The sequence below is a fragment of the Sinocyclocheilus grahami genome, unplaced genomic scaffold, assembly GCF_001515645.1.
Source record: "Sinocyclocheilus grahami isolate Dianchi unplaced genomic scaffold, SAMN03320097.WGS_v1.1 scaffold158.1, whole genome shotgun sequence".
NCBI lineage: Eukaryota > Metazoa > Chordata > Actinopteri > Cypriniformes > Cyprinidae > Sinocyclocheilus > Sinocyclocheilus grahami.
The window spans coordinates 577,102-592,849 of record NW_015505337.1 but is presented as its reverse complement, the minus strand read 5'-3'; the positions used below and the strand labels follow the sequence as shown (position 1 = coordinate 592,849).

At 37.6% G+C, this 15,748-nt stretch overlaps 1 protein-coding gene across 1 annotated transcript; it reads left to right on the top strand.

Moving 5' to 3' along the window:
• Window positions 1-232: 232 nt before the first annotated feature.
• On the top strand, window positions 233-14,971 carry cenpf (centromere protein F). Its single transcript, XM_016282324.1, has 21 exons — window positions 233-314; window positions 1,278-1,484; window positions 1,581-1,777; window positions 2,803-2,915; window positions 3,000-3,091; window positions 3,200-3,464; window positions 3,617-3,819; window positions 4,234-4,359; window positions 4,462-4,590; window positions 4,737-4,859; window positions 4,993-5,128; window positions 5,259-6,586; window positions 7,015-8,841; window positions 9,114-11,120; window positions 11,200-11,352; window positions 11,435-11,569; window positions 11,771-11,932; window positions 12,042-12,216; window positions 12,371-12,808; window positions 12,959-13,134; window positions 14,561-14,971. The coding sequence occupies exons 2-21, from the start codon at window positions 1,323-1,325 to the stop codon at window positions 14,762-14,764; spliced, it is 8,151 nt and encodes a 2,716-aa protein (XP_016137810.1). The 5' UTR covers window positions 233-314; window positions 1,278-1,322; the 3' UTR covers window positions 14,765-14,971.
• The last annotated feature ends 777 nt before the right edge of the window (window positions 14,972-15,748 follow it).

Sequence of the window (15,748 nt, the reverse complement as noted above, 5' to 3'; positions counted from 1 at the left end):
GTGTGTGCGCGTTATTTTCTGCATCTGTCAGTTGTCTGCATGTTTGGACGAGAGCTAAATAACTCAACCGCCCGACAGTCATTCATTTCAGGGCCGAAAAAATTGTTTAGAAAATAATGGGTGGAGTTACATTCGAATAGATAGGAGTGTCCAATCAGAGCCCGATATGTTCTTACGTCATTTGTCAAACGCACCAATAACGACGTTGAACTCTTTTTGAATTTTATACTCTAGTAACTGAAAAACAGACACAAGAGAAGAAGAACCTTAGGGTAATCGCAGAGTAACCGTGAGGGGTTCCTACTTTCGTTCTGGTAAGATTATGTATTTTTTTTGTAGAATGTAGTATAATATTGTTGAGAGTGGGATATGTCTAAAGTCTTTGTCGTTATAAATGTATTTGATTGATGTGTTAAAACCAACCGCGTGATGATTTCGTATTGTGTCATAATAGCCGGGTTTATCTATAAATGAAATAAACCTCTTTTGTAATCTCTAAAAATCTAATTTTTATGATTATTATCATTATTATTATTTATGGAAACGAAAGCAAACTCTTTTCATCCTAAAGGTCCTCTTTTCAAATTTCACGTGATATGAGTACAGAACAATTACAATACATGTCCTGATGAAATCGTTATTTTTTCTTTTTAAAGTTATTTTTACAATACATTTATGTACTAGTAAACTCTTGTGACATGTATGCTCTGTCACATAAATAAATGTATTATAATTACTTATTTTAAGTCGTTTCAGGTAGTAGCTAACTAAATTATTACAACATTTAATAGATGCATAAAATGCCAAATATGATTATTTTGTGACCCCAGTAAGTTGTCAAAATCAAGGGTTTTTTTGTCAGACTGTGGTGACATTTTAATCGATTGTGCTAAAAATCAGTTTGAAACCATGCTGTATTCTCCATTTATTAACTGCATTGAATGCTAAAGTTGCCAATATTTATAATAAAAATTTTGAGATTGTTGTATGATCTGATAGTGCGCCATATTAGGTGAATGAAAAACACTTTATAAGAAAATTGAAGAAACATTCAATTGTATCAAAACGTGTGAATATTTCTGAACACTGAACTGTAATAATAATTGAAATTTTAAATCATTTTAATTGTGTATATTATTGTATTATATATGATCAAGTGTTTCTTATTTTGCTTCAGTTTTATAGTCTGTTTAATGTTGTACATGATTCTATAATGTTTAAGCTGTGTGATTGAGGGTTTTACAGAACAAATGTCTACCTTATTGCATTTTTCAGAGCATGCCAGAGTGTCTTTGGTGAGCAACACAGCATCTTAAGTAAGTATGAGCTGGGCTGTAGAAGAGTGGAAGGATGGCCTTCCTGCAAAGGCCTTACAAAAGATCCAAGAGATTGAAGGGCAACTTGACAAGATAAAGAAGGAGAGACAGCAGAAACAGTTTCAGCTGGATTCCCTTGAAGCTACATTACAAAAACAGAGGCAAAAGGTCAGTTACCTGAGAAACAATGGAGTGGATTTCCTCTGTCGCATCTTAATGAATGCCGTTAAATTTGCATCATATGTGTATTATATTTCATTACAGATGGACAGTGAGAAAAGTGAAGCTTCTGCCCTTAAGAGGGAAAATCAGTCTTTGGTAGAATCTTGTGAAAGTCTGGAAAAGTCTAGACAGAAACTTACACATGACATCCAAACAAAGGAGCAACAGGTGAATTATTTGGAGGGTCAACTCAATTTGTGCAAGAAGCAGATTGATAGACTAGAACAAGAGGTCAAAAGGTAAGTGGACAGTGTTAAATACTTGTTTTGTGCCTAAGCTGTCAATATAATATCATCATTAGTTTTTATATATAAGTAAATAATTGAATAACCTTCAAATATTAGAGCAGGGCTGTCCAAACTCGGTCCTGGAGGGCCGGTGTCCTGCAGAGTTTAGCTCCAACCCTAATTAAAAACACCTGAACCAGCTAATCAAGCTCTTACTAGGCATTCCCCTTGTCCAAATACCCACGCTTGTGGTCTTGGCCACTTGAGAGCGCCTGCGCGCGACAGGAAGTAAGTGCGCAAGACTGTCCCAGGTCTTAAAAACGCCAGAGCGCAGTGCCCTTAAAGCACACTAAACCCACACTATCTCGAATACCGCTCCGGAGGGCTATTCGAGACGTAGTGTATCCCATCATGCATCATGTTCTGGAAATAAATCGTGAGACTTTTTGCCGAGATCTCGCGAGAGGTCACAGAGACCTTTCCAATGCAAGTGAAATATTAATATAAGAATTAGATATTGCATAGAATTTGGTAGGTTTATGTTTTATTGGTGCAAAGATGAGTAGTGGTGATATTTATTTTGTACAACATTTGCAACTGCTTTTTATCACTTAATTAGAAGCACCACAAATTAAAATTGTCATGTTATAGGGACTCATTTAGAAGTTGATTTTAAAATGCAAAGTATTTAAAATTAAAATAAAGCTATGTAAACAGTTGCATTTTTACAACACTACAAGTGTGTCCCATCAGGTAATTAAAAGTTCGACACACACTTGTGGTCTTCATCCTCACTTGAACACTTGGGCCAAATACAGGAAGTACGTCATATAAGTAGTCAAGTGTTCAAGTGCAAAGACCGCAAGTGTGGGTATTTGGACAAGGCTATAGAAACTTCCAGTCAGCTGTGTTGAGGCAAGTTGGAGCTAAACTCTGCAGGACACCGGCCCTCCAGGACCGAGTTTGGACAGCCCTGTATTAGAACATATTGTAAACAATAAGACTCGTCTTGGCTTAATTTGACCTTTTTCATTCAGGTACAAGCATGAGTTGGAACGGTCCCAAACTTCACATGCTTCAGAAATCCAACCGTTTAGTACGCCACAGAAAACTTTTGCAACCCCTGCGACACCTAATCATTGGCAACAGGGTAAGATATAAGTTACAGAAAGCAAAAAATGCAATTCAGAATGGATGCAACACACTGTAACACTGTAATAATTGCCATCTTCAGATTCAAAATTAAGTGACCTACAGGAAAAGTACAATCGAGAGGTTGAGGAGCGGAAAAGGTTGGAAGCTGAAATCAAAGTCATGCATGTAAAAGTAAGTAAAATACATATTTTTTGTTTGTGAAAAAAGCCTTGTTGCTAGTTATTATATTAATTTACTAAATATTAAAAATGCATCTCTTTTTTTTTGTAACACTTGAAGCTTCTGAACCAGTCTACAGTGAGCCATAAAGACATTGCAAGACAGCAGGCAGGGTCCTCAATTTTCCCTTGGCAGCAAGACCAAACACACAGTCATCAGTCTCTGACTGGGATTGAGACACCCTCTAGCAGAAGAAACGGACCCTCTGGGATGTCATGGTCTTACGATGACACACCAATTAAGCCCCACCAGCCGTTCACATCAGGCACTCAAAGTGACACAGCTGGATCACAGCAGATGGAACAACTTAAGAATATAAATCAAGGTTGGCCTGACCTTACAGATGGATTTATTTTTTATTATGTACATGAAAATATGCTTTTGAGTATAGCACTACAGTGATAATCTTCATATGCCTTAAGGTAACACATCTTGTTTCCTTTCTTTCCCCCCCCCCCCATTTCTCATGCTGCTCAGATCTAAGGTCAAGGGTTTCTGAGCTAGAGCTCCGTCTTCAAGCTCAAGAGAAGGAAATGAAGAATCAGGTCAATAAATTCAGTGAAATTCAAAGTCAATTCGAAATGGCCAAGAAAGATCTGGCAGAAAAGGACAAACTCGTCAGCAAGTCCAGAGATGAACTCACAAAATCTACAGGACAGTATGAGCAGTCAGTTTCTAAGGTATAGGTCAGCTTAATGCATTTATATTTTGTTATCTTTTAAGCTATGTCATATTAAGTTATGTTGTATACAGTGGCCCCAGAAAAGTACTTGGAGACCTAAAACACTTAAAATATATGAATGTCTTCTGTATTATATTAAAAGCACACTTTCAGGAAAATCATTGCACAAAACTGTTTTGAACTATTTTGCTTCAAAAGTGTGGTTGGTTATTACAAATAATTGCCACTTGGCTTGATGTTTTAAGATTGATTATTTTATGTATAATGTATCAAGATATTCAAACGTTAGGTGTCCAGTTTTAGAGGCCACTGTATGTATTTTATATGTTGTGTGTTGTTCAGTCTTTTGGTTGAACAATAGGTTAATTCATGTGAATATAGTAGTTAATCTTTGGTTTATTTGGCTCCTCAGTGTTCATCTCTTGAGATAAAGCTGAAGCAGGTAACAGAGGAGATGAACTGTCAGAGACATAATGCTGAAAGCATGCATAGATCTTTGGAGCAGAAAATCAAGGACCAGGAGAGAGAGAGTCAAAAGGTCTTGTCTTACTGTCAAATATAATTCATTTAACATATTTTATATTTCTGAATGTTGGATGAGTTAAAACTAAAAAAATGTTTGTCCTTTCACTCATTTCAGGAACTTGCACAACTTCAAAGCTCCCATCAAGCTCTTGATCAGCAATTTAACCAGGTTAAAAATAAAACGAGTATGGAGATCCAGCAAGCCAAAAAAGAGTACAATGTTTTGCAGTCAGATATGGATAAGGTAATTTGAAAAATTCAGCTATGAATAATGTTTTAGGCATGGTATAAATAACACGTTTCTGTTCATTATATTTTCTCTCTTCGTTTCTTTTTGAGTTACTTAACCCAAACATGCATAATCATAACAAAATGTCACTGGTTTCAAAGGTAACTGCTCTAAAGAATCGACTGGAGAAAGATTTGGAGGAGCTGAAACAGAAACTTCTCAGGTCTGAACAGGCATTGCAGGCCAGTCAAGTGAAGGAGACAGAATTAAAGAAGAAATTTGATGTAAGTTGCATGGGTGTCTGTTATATAAGATAAGGTATTAGTTTGCTTGTTTTCATTTAATAATAACAGATTTTACTTTATAGAGTATGCAGAGCATGCCAGCATTTGAATGTGTTGTTTCTTCTCGTCCTAGGAGTTGCAGAGAGAGAAGAATACTCTCAGTTGTCAGTTAGATCAAGGAATGAAAAGGGTCAAACAACTTGAAGAGGAAAAACAAAATACTGAGCAAAACCTTGCCAAAAGCCGTACAATGGTGGATGATTTAAAAGGTATGTTACAAAAGTTTATAAAAAATGTACCAATTAAGTGTATTGCATTATAACACTTTAAAAACAAAGATTTCAAAAAGAATCTAAAGAAATACTTCATCTTATCATTTTGTTTACTTGCTACTTTCAGTTAAGACACAAACCCAGAGTGAAGAACTGACTGAGCTTCGCAAAAAATTGGACCATCAAAGTGTATCATCTGCTCAAGAATTGGAAAATGTCAAGAAAACTCTTGCTGAAACAGAAGCAAAGAATATGAAGAGTCAGGCCGAGTTGCAAAAACTAGTTCATGAAGTTGAACTCAAAGCTAATAAGATATGTGCAATGGAGAAAGAAAATGAAGACCTCAAAATGACCTCAAACTCCTGTCAGAAAGAAGTTGCTGAGATGAAGAAAGAGTTTGAGGCTCTTCTGCAGTGGAAAACCGAAAAGGAACAGTTGATTAATAACACTGAATCCAACCGTGAAGAAATGCTGAGTAAAATTGCAGATCTGGAGAATGATAAAGCCAAACTCAATTATGCTCATGATGGTCTCCAGAAAACGATGCAGGATTTACAAAATGAGAAGATTTGCCTATCTGGTCAGATTGATTCACTCAAAGGTGAACTGCTTGTAAAATGTGTGGAGCTGGAGGAAAAAGGTAGAGTATATGAGGAGCTTCAACAGCAGTTACGTGAGACACATCAAAAACATAATAAGGAAATGGACAATTTGAAGCAACAAATCACTCTGATGCAGGAGCAGGTGCGTGAGCTTGAAGCTAAACTGCATCAAGAAACAAGTAAGGTGGAAGGATTGGAGAAGACCCATGGTCAACTCCTTGCTGAATATGAAAGTGCTTGCGACCTGGCTAAATCAAAGGACTCTATTATTGAAATGAACAGAACTGAGATTGAGCATCTTCAGGAAACCTTTGCCTTGCGAGAGCAGGAGCTAGAGAAATTTAAAGAGGAGAAAGACATGTTAGCTAAAGAATGTGAAGACCGCCTTGTACAAAACAAAGAGCTGGAACAAGAAAAACTGAATGTGGAAACATCTCTGCAGGAGGTACTTGAGAAGATTGCCCTCTTGGAATCAGACCTAAAGTGTCAAAAAGATTTAAATGCAGATATCCAAGGAAAGTATGATGATATTTTTAAAGTCAGAGAAGATCTAGCAGAGAAAGTGTCTTTAGTGGAAAAGAGGGAAAAAGATCTTATTCTTGAAGTTGAATCTCTGCTACAAAAGAATAAGTCATTCTGTGCTCTTGAAGAGCAGTTTAATTGTCTTGTTTCTGAGGCAGAAGAAACCAGAAGTTCCCTGGAAAAAGTAAAGGAACTACAAGTTCAGACCGCCACCGAGTTGGAAACTCAGAAGACAATAGCTGAGAATCTTGCAAAAGATATAGAAGAAGGAAAAAGGAAGGCATCAAGCTTAGAGCATGATAATGCACTACTCAAAGTGAAACAACAAGAGGTCGAAAATAAAGCTAATGATCTAGCTGAGAAGTGTGAAAGCCTCCAGAAATTCCATGATGTTGTTTGCCAAGAGAAAGAAAATCTTCTTAAACAGGTTTCTGAAATGACAGGAGCACTTGCTGAAAAAGATGCAGTGGCAGAAAATATTGTGTTAATGCAAACTGAGCTTGAGGCCTCAAATAATTTGTCCACCACACTAAAGAATTCACTAGAAAGTCTTCAAAAACAGTTCGACTTATCTGCAGAGCTGAATTTAAGTCTGGAAAAAAATTTACAAGACATATCTGAAGAAAGAGCGTTATTCGAGACCAGTATCAAGAAGCTCACTGAAAGACACAACAAGGAATCTGAAACTCATGTCTCTGAAATTGAAACTCACCTTAAAAAACAAAAGAGTTTAGAGGACTCAAAGTGAAACAACAAGAGGTCGAAAATAAAGCTAATGATCTAGCTGAGAAGTGTGAAAGCCTCCAGAAATTCCATGATGTTGTTTGCCAAGAGAAAGAAAATCTTCTTAAACAGGTTTCTGAAATGACAGGAGCACTTGCTGAAAAAGATGCAGTGGCAGAAAATATTGTGTTAATGCAAACTGAGCTTGAGGCCTCAAATAATTTGTCCACCACACTAAAGAATTCACTAGAAAGTCTTCAAAAACAGTTCGACTTATCTGCAGAGCTGAATTTAAGTCTGGAAAAAAATTTACAAGACATATCTGAAGAAAGAGCGTTATTCGAGACCAGTATCAAGAAGCTCACTGAAAGACACAACAAGGAATCTGAAACTCATGTCTCTGAAATTGAAACTCACCTTAAAAAACAAAAGAGTTTAGAGGAGCACATCAGTGTACTTGGAGCAGAATTACAGAGTAAATGTCTAGAGGCCAGAAATGCTTCAGAGAAACTAGAGGAGGCTGCTCTTGAAAAGGTAAAGTTGAAGCAAGATCTTGACTTATCTAAGAACCAACTCAGGGAGGTCACTGATTCCTATCAGAAAGTTGCAAAGGAACTTGAAGACTTGAAACAAAGTGCATCTCCGCATGAGCAGGAGATAGAAAGTCTCAAAGCTGCTTTGGCAGATTTAAAAAGCCAAGAAGCTGCAAAATCCTGTGAGCTTGAAACTTTGAAAGGAAAACTTCAGGAGGCTCGATCTGAGCAAGCTAAAGCATTAGAAGCACTGAACGAAAAAAACATTAACGTGAACAAAATCAAAGTACAGCTTGAAATGTTGCAAATGGATCTTGAAGATAATGAAACCTGCATCAATTCATTTGAAGCACAAGTAGAGGCACTGCAAAGCAATATCAGTGTTCTTGAAACGAAGTTAGGTGAGAGTGAGGCACAGAGGTCCATCCTACAAGCAGAGCTCGAGTCCATCAAAGAAGACTATGCAAAAAGCGCACTTGAAGTGTCACAGCTATCTGCATGTTTGGAGAAAACACAGAAAGAACAACAATCCAGTTCTGCATTATTCACTGAGTTGGAGTCTTTACGTGCAACCCATGAAACACTTAAAGATTCCCTTGAGCAAGAGAATTGTAAGCAGGCAAACCTTGAAGCAATGTACAACAATCTTATGGAACAAAAGCTTAAGTTGGAATCCGGTTTTCAGGAGTCAAGAGCAGATGCCCAGAATTCCCGTGAGCAAATAGATCAATTAAAGCAGTCAAACGATTCTCTGGTATCTCAAATTGCAGAACAGCAAACATACATAGAACAACTTCAATCTGAGAAGATTCTTGCAGCAAACTCTGATGCAGACACACTAAAAAAAGAGCAAACTGCAGATGAGAATGACCAAGATATTTGTGAAATGCCATTTGCTAACACATCTATTTTGCCCTTTGAAGAAGATATTGCTGTCCTGGGTATTTCATCACCTGGAGAGCATCTTGATTCACAAGAAGAGGCCCAAACGTCATTGCCATCAGATGAGGATGGCAAACATATACCGCTGAAAGATCAAATGCAAAATAAATCCAGGGAGCTTGAGGAGATGTCTCATGTTCTTAAGGAGACTATCAGAACCATGGAGGAGCAAACAGGAATTAAAATAGAACAACTCAAGTTACAGCATGCTAAACAGCTCCAGAGAATGGAGGAACAAATGCTCAGTATCAGAAATGAGTTAGAGGCCAAACTTAAAGAAGAAAAGCAACACAGAGAGATCTTGTCCTCACAACTGGAGGCAACCATGCAACAACTGCAGGAATTGGACCTTGCATCATCCTCCTTGCTGGCTACTGAACCCTCCCAGGTAACCTATGTATTTCACAACATAAAGCTTACTTAAAGGTGTTTTTTACTTAAAAAATTGTGAAGTAAATTGATCATGACTGACTGATCTGCACATTTTTACTATGGCACCAATACAAAATAAATTAGAAAATGACAGATTGCACCTTTAAATTGCTGCATTTTGAAAATGTACCTTGGTAAAATGTGAGTTTAAAGCACTGCTTATATCAAAAATCTATTTTATTTAATTTCTCTTCATTTGTATTCATATTTTTTTCCCATCTTGATCAGGAAATGGAAAAAATGACACATGAAGCACAAGAGAAAATACTGCATCAACCTGAACCGTCAGACTTCACTCCAGATATTAGCCCAAAAAGTGAAACATCACTTGTAGAACTTGAAACACTTAAGGAAACTCTAACAAAGCGAGAAGCGGAGCTTGTTCATTTGCAGTCCCTGTTTGAAGTCTTGGAATCTGAAATGGCAGCTAGAAATGATTTGTGCTTGGACTTGGAGGGCAAAATTCGTGAAATCGAAATCGAAAAGACAAACGGCACAGACAAGTTGACGTCCATTACTCAAGAAAACAAGAAACTGAACAACCACATTGGAGAGTTGACAGAAGAGATTGATTCACTTAGACTACAGTTGCAGACCTCCAAATGCCAGCTCTCAGATGTTATGGAGATGATGGAAAGCTTAGAGATGGCAAAAGGTGAGTGGAATGAGAAGTTTTTCCAGATTGAGAGTGAACTAAAAAGAGTGCGTTCGGAGAAGGCTAATTTAGAGAAGCACATCCTATCCATGGAGGCTGACATAGAAGAGATACAAGAACAGAAGCAGAAGCAAGCAGCAGAGCTTGAAGCAGCTAGGAGGACAAATTGCAGCCTTGAGCAACAACTTAATATAACTATGGCAGAAGGTGGGCGGCTTAAAGAAGAGCTTATTTTGTGTGCTGATGAAAGGGAAAGTGAAAATCTCTCCTTAATGAAGTGGAAAGAAAAGGCTGAGCTTCTGGAGAAGAGAGAAACCGATACACGAGAACTTATAAAAGAGCTAGAAGAGGACATTAGGATTGGGAAAAGAAAAAATGAGGTGACAGCTAACCAAATTGATGTTCTGCTGAAAGAAAAAGAGCAACTCGTTCAATGGTCTCAAAACCTTGAGAATACAGTGGCTCTTTTGAATGAAGACAAAAAAAATCTGCTAAGTGAATTTAATGGTTTAAAGAGCAATGAGAATTTTGCTTCAAGAGAGTCTGAAAACATGTCTTCCAAAATCCATTCACTTGAGCATGAGAATATCAGGCTGTCCCAATCACTTGAATCGTCCCTTTTGGAGAAAGGTGAAATAGCCTCTAGGTTGATTTCTACTCAGGAGGAGGTAGCTCAGATGAGGCAGGGCATTGAAAAACTGAAGGTACGAATTGAATCTGATGAACGGAAAAAGAACCACATGAGTCAGCTGCTCAAAGCTGCCCAGAGGAAGACAGATGTTCTTCAGGACAGCATTGAAAAGCTGGAGAGAGATAAAGAACTGTCTGACCAGAATCTAGAGGACGCCATTCTTCAAGCAGAGACTGCCAAAGCTGAGCTCGAGGAAGTACAGGCTGAGACACAAGAGCTTACCAAGAAAATTGAAGAGATGGTCAGTGAGCTGAAAGATCTCAAGGAGGAGAAGTATAAACTTGAGCAAGAACTTCAACAAAAGAACAACCTAATTGATGAATTGCAGTTGTCCAATCAAGCAGCTATTGAAAAGCTCAAATCGGTGGAAAAGGCAACAATGAACCAGCAACAAATAATTGAGGACTTCCATTTAAAAGTTGATGCCATGGAGGAGGAACTTCAACTCTGTCGAACAGAAGTAAAATCGAAAGAACAGAAAGCACAGGATTTGACCACTCAGTTGCTGTCTTTGCAATCAGAAAACAAAGAGTTTTCCCAGAGAGTCCTTGAATATGAAAGGTATCAAGCGGAGCTTCGTTCATCCAAACAGTTGCTCTTGAAAGACTTAGAAAACAAGCAGCAGGATCTTAGCAAAGAAAACGCACAACTTCAGTCACAAATAGCTGAGCTGCAGGCACTATCTTCAAGTCAGGAAGAGCGAGATGAATTGAAAAAGGACAAGGTTGAGTTGCAGTCTACTATTGCACAGTTGGAGGAGATGGCACAGATGCAGTCTACCAAGATAGAGGTTTTGCAGAAAAGTGTAACTTCTTTGGAGAATAATATCCAGCATCTAGAGAGCCAACTTGATGCTATGACGCTCATGAACTCCGAAGTAACAGAAAAGGTATTTTTGTCATCTTTAGCTGTTCTTACTTTGTTCTTGTTTTTATTTCTCATATTAATTTATTCATATTACTTTTCAGTTAAATGCACTACATGAGAGCAGTTTGCACCTCCAAACACAACATCAGCAACGACTGTGTGAGGAAAGGGAAAGACAGAATGCTTTGGAGATTAATCAAAATCTATTGACTTGTCAACTGCAGGAGTCTCAAAAACAAATCGAGACATACAAGGTATGAATTCTCCTTCACCATGTTTTACTGGCTTCATGAATGTTCAGTCTCTGCTTACACTCTATTTTATTGCACATTCCAGCTCAGCTTAGAAGCACTGACAACAGAAAAAGATGGCCTACAGAAAAATGTATCTGATATTCAGGAAAGTCATGATGTTCAGATAAAGGAAAACCACAGGAGGCATGAGGAGAACCTGAAACGTGTACAGCAGCAGGTGGGCAGATGTAACACTGCAACAATGTGCTTTTTATGAGAGTAGGACTGTGCGTTCTTGCAAGAGGTGTTACGGTAACAATGCATAATAATAAGAATTAAAACTTTAATTTTTTTAAATAGAAAAGAGTTATCTTGAACTGTAATAATATTTCTCATTTACTGTATTTCTGATCAAGTTCTTCTCTGTTTTTCTCTACAGAATGAGATGGAGCTTAATAAACTGAAGGAAGAAAGTATGGCGGTTGAAGAAAAGGCTGCACGGTATCTATCAGACCTCAATAGCTTCAAGTCTCAAAATGCAGATGTGGACTCTACCTTCAAGGAGTTACAAAACAAATTAGAACTTTGTAAAAAAGAAAAGGTATTGTTTTTCTTTTTTCCCCATTCCTGTAATATGTAATAAATATTTTTTTAATTCTGTTCAATATTCAAGTTTTAGTCAAATAATTAACCGTCATATTTATTGGTAGGCAGAGTTAGACTCAAAGGTTGTGCGCTTGTCCAAAGAGAAGGACGGTGCTATGAGTAAGATCAATTTGTGGATGAAGTCGTGCAAACAGCTGGAGAGTGAGAAGGAGGCACTTCAAGAAGAACTTCAGCAGCAGGGACAACAGATAGCAGCACTGCAGGCCTCACAGAAACAAGGTATGAACAAAACAAGAAGATAAGCACTTGGTCTAATAATAAACTTAACTTGCATTGGACTGTTACCTTACAAGTTGAAAAGTGTTAGACAAAGAAACAATAACTAAAATGAATAAATGTATCTTGAAATACAGAGCATCTTTCTTGTTAACAGGTGATGCCGGCAGTAGTGATGCCCTGCAGGAAGAACTACAGGAGCTGAGGGAAGCTCTGGAGGAGAAGAGCCGTGAAGCGGATGAGAGCATGGACCGATACTGCAGCCTCATGGTCAAAGTTCACAAGCTCGAAGAGACCAATGAAAGCCTCAAGAACCAGCTCAAGCAGTTGAGTACCCAGACAAAGACCCCCAAGACCAGGAGGTCCCTCAGGTCTGAGAAGACTGACCTGGAGAACAGTAAACCAGTGGAAGACAAAGCAAACGTGCCAGCAGGAAAGAGACAGAGAGCAGCAGATGACACTCCTAACAAAGCACAGGAAGCCTTGCACTGTATCACCAAGAGACTGAAAGCTGCGGCTGCCACACCTAAAGCCACACTAGATGTAGACGATGAGGATTTCAAACCAGAGGGTTTGCCTGAACTTGTTCAGAAAGGTGAGAGGTTATCGCAATTTGTCATTCTCTGTAGTCCACATCAAGGGTACATTCATATTCATACGAGTTGTTCTCAACAAAGCTTTCACAAGAAAGGAATGTTTTATTGATTGCTATTTTTACACATCTACATCACCTCTTTCTGTACAGGTTTTGCAGATATTCCAGTTGGAGAGATGAGTCCATTCATCATTCGCAGAACCACAGTGCAGCGCTGCAGCCCTCGTCTGGCCGCCCGAATGACTGTGGCTCAGCAGAGCTCAGTTTCAGCAGAGCATCCTGTGCAAATCTCCAAACAGACGGCAGAGGGCAGAACTTCAAACACTGTGAGTAGAGCTGCCTCTGTCTATTTCCTGCAACTACATCTTTTAAAGTGTAAACTTCTTCAATATAAACTTTTCCTTGAAATAAGTGCAAAATAAGATTCAAATTGATGATGATAGTATTGATTCCAATACCAATGTCTGTGTAATATTAAAAACTGTATATATGAATCTTCCAATGGCAATATTCCATTGTGCACAAGGAAGTAGGAAGATCTAATATTTCTTATTTTATGATGTTCATTATAGGGCTCAGATGGGCCCTGTATAATGAATTTTTTTTATTATTATTATTGTAGTAATTTTTGTTGTTTCATCATTTTTATTAATTGTTTTTTGATATATACTTTTTTTATTTTAAGTTAAACATTTTTATATAATTTCAAGTTTTAAATATTATATTAAGTAACTTTTTTTAAGTGAATTATAATAACCATGGTGGTTTCATGCAATGTGTCAAAGATTGGCAAAATGTTCAATACTTGATTGGCAACTTACAGGTTTGGAAAAATACAAGCAATTTGTCATAAACAGCCAACAGTATTAGCAGTACAGTAATACCAAATTGTAAGAGCAGACCAGAATAATTACAGAGCTAGTGTTTTAAGTTATTGTAAGAACAAAAATGAGGGAATACCATTAAAAACACATTGTGTAGCTGAAAACATTTAGTCATTCTTTAACCACGGGAGGGCATCACAGACCCTCAGAAAAGGTTACTGCAGTCTGTAGTTAACTCATTTACCGCTCTTAAAATTACTGACCATGAATGCATTTCCAAATGAAACTCTGCATGACATTTCAGATTAGATGAAAAGAAGTTAAGTGCTCTGAAGAATTCAAGCTCTCCTGTATAGAAAATAGAATATAGCAAGCAAGAATATGAGTTACAGTGTAAGGTAACTTGTAAGTGAATAGCGTTACAATATAAGTGACTCTATTGGCTATATGTTTGAAACATTGTATAAACATTTCTGCACGTAGACCCTCAAAAAATTGGCCCTTAATTCCGTAGCAAATGCTTCACCATAAGTTAAAGGTGTTCTACAATTGGCAGACCTATTTAATGGATCATAAAAGCTGAAGTTCTTAATGAACAGCTAAGCTTCAAGTGAATCCGATGCGAGCTGTTGGCAGGGTGCATGGGGAGGATGAGCAAACCATTAGTCAGCTTGCAGCACAGCCAGTTTTCAGTTACTATTCAGCACTTGTTCTTCTCCTTAAAGTACATGCTGGGTGTATAGGTTTGGAGAGAAGAGAAGATTCATTGATTGCAAGATCTTATATTTATGCATTTGCACTTGTCCACATCTTGACACTTCCCCAGAGAAGTGTACAGTACGAATTGTTTTGAATATTGATATTGCCGCTGGGCATTCTTGGCAGCCCAACATTGCTCGCTCCTGACATCATGTTCATGTACTTTCAGGTCCAGGTGCCTAAGGCGATCCAGAGCAATGCGGCTGTATTATCTCCACTGACCAACAGTCCATGGGAAAACAGCTGTAAAAGCCCAGTGCCTGCTATAGAGCAGAAAATTAGCAGGCGCTCTCGCAGCTTCAAAAAGACCCCGGAGAAACAAGAACGGGTCAGTGCCTCTCCAAAACAAAACGACAACTGCCAAGTTCAGTGATAAGTGGGATGCCATGTGAATATCCCTTTTTTTTTTATGCTATATTTTTCCGAATGTTTATGCACTGGCTTTTTAGCTTTGTAAATAATATACAAGGGCAGCTGTACCATATGTATTTTGTTACATTTCTGATTTCTGTATCTCATTTTTCTTTATTTTTTTACTGTTTCAAGACACAAAATGATTGATGTTTTATCCTTAACACAGAATAGCTGTATCATTTTATTGTATGTATTATGGCCTGATTTCTTTTATCCTTTTTAGTTGTTTTTTTCTTCTTCTTTTTAGAAACATTACAACTAATCACTCCGTTTTACTGTATGTCATTGCTTTTTCTTACTACTTTACTAAAGTTTACTCTGCCTTACAAATGTTTGTTTGTGTACTTCTGTTCTCTATAAGTGGCCTTTTGGCTGTTTACTCACACACAAGAATTGCAGCAGACTTTATTGGTAAGAAATTATAAATTACAGCCTGAAAGCATTAAGCTGTATAATATGTAGAGATTTATATGCAGACTGTCTAATACAGATGTCTACTTTTATTGGACACGTAATGAGCAGGCATCTAATTCTCAATCATTTCAGGTTTTGACTCGATACAGGTCTGCCCAGGACTCTTAAATCAATACCTTTGCTTTTAAACTCAGTCTGAAAAGCTCCCCTGAGGTTTGGTTAAAGTCTAATTGAGAGGATTTGAGAAGAAAATCCAGACTTGTTATACTATCTGATGATACAATGCACAACGAGTGTTTCATCATGACTATTTTTAAAATTTGTTCGCTGAAATGCATCCATTTTATTAATGCCAATTCATTTTGCATTAACTGACATCAAAAGCTGCTTTGTTGTTGAGTTTAGTTTAACTAAAGTAGCTGTAGACAAATTTATAGTCATCTTCTCTTTACCTAATAATAATGCTATTTCTCCAGGATGATATGATTTGTTTATTACTGTGTGTATATATATATACACACACACACAC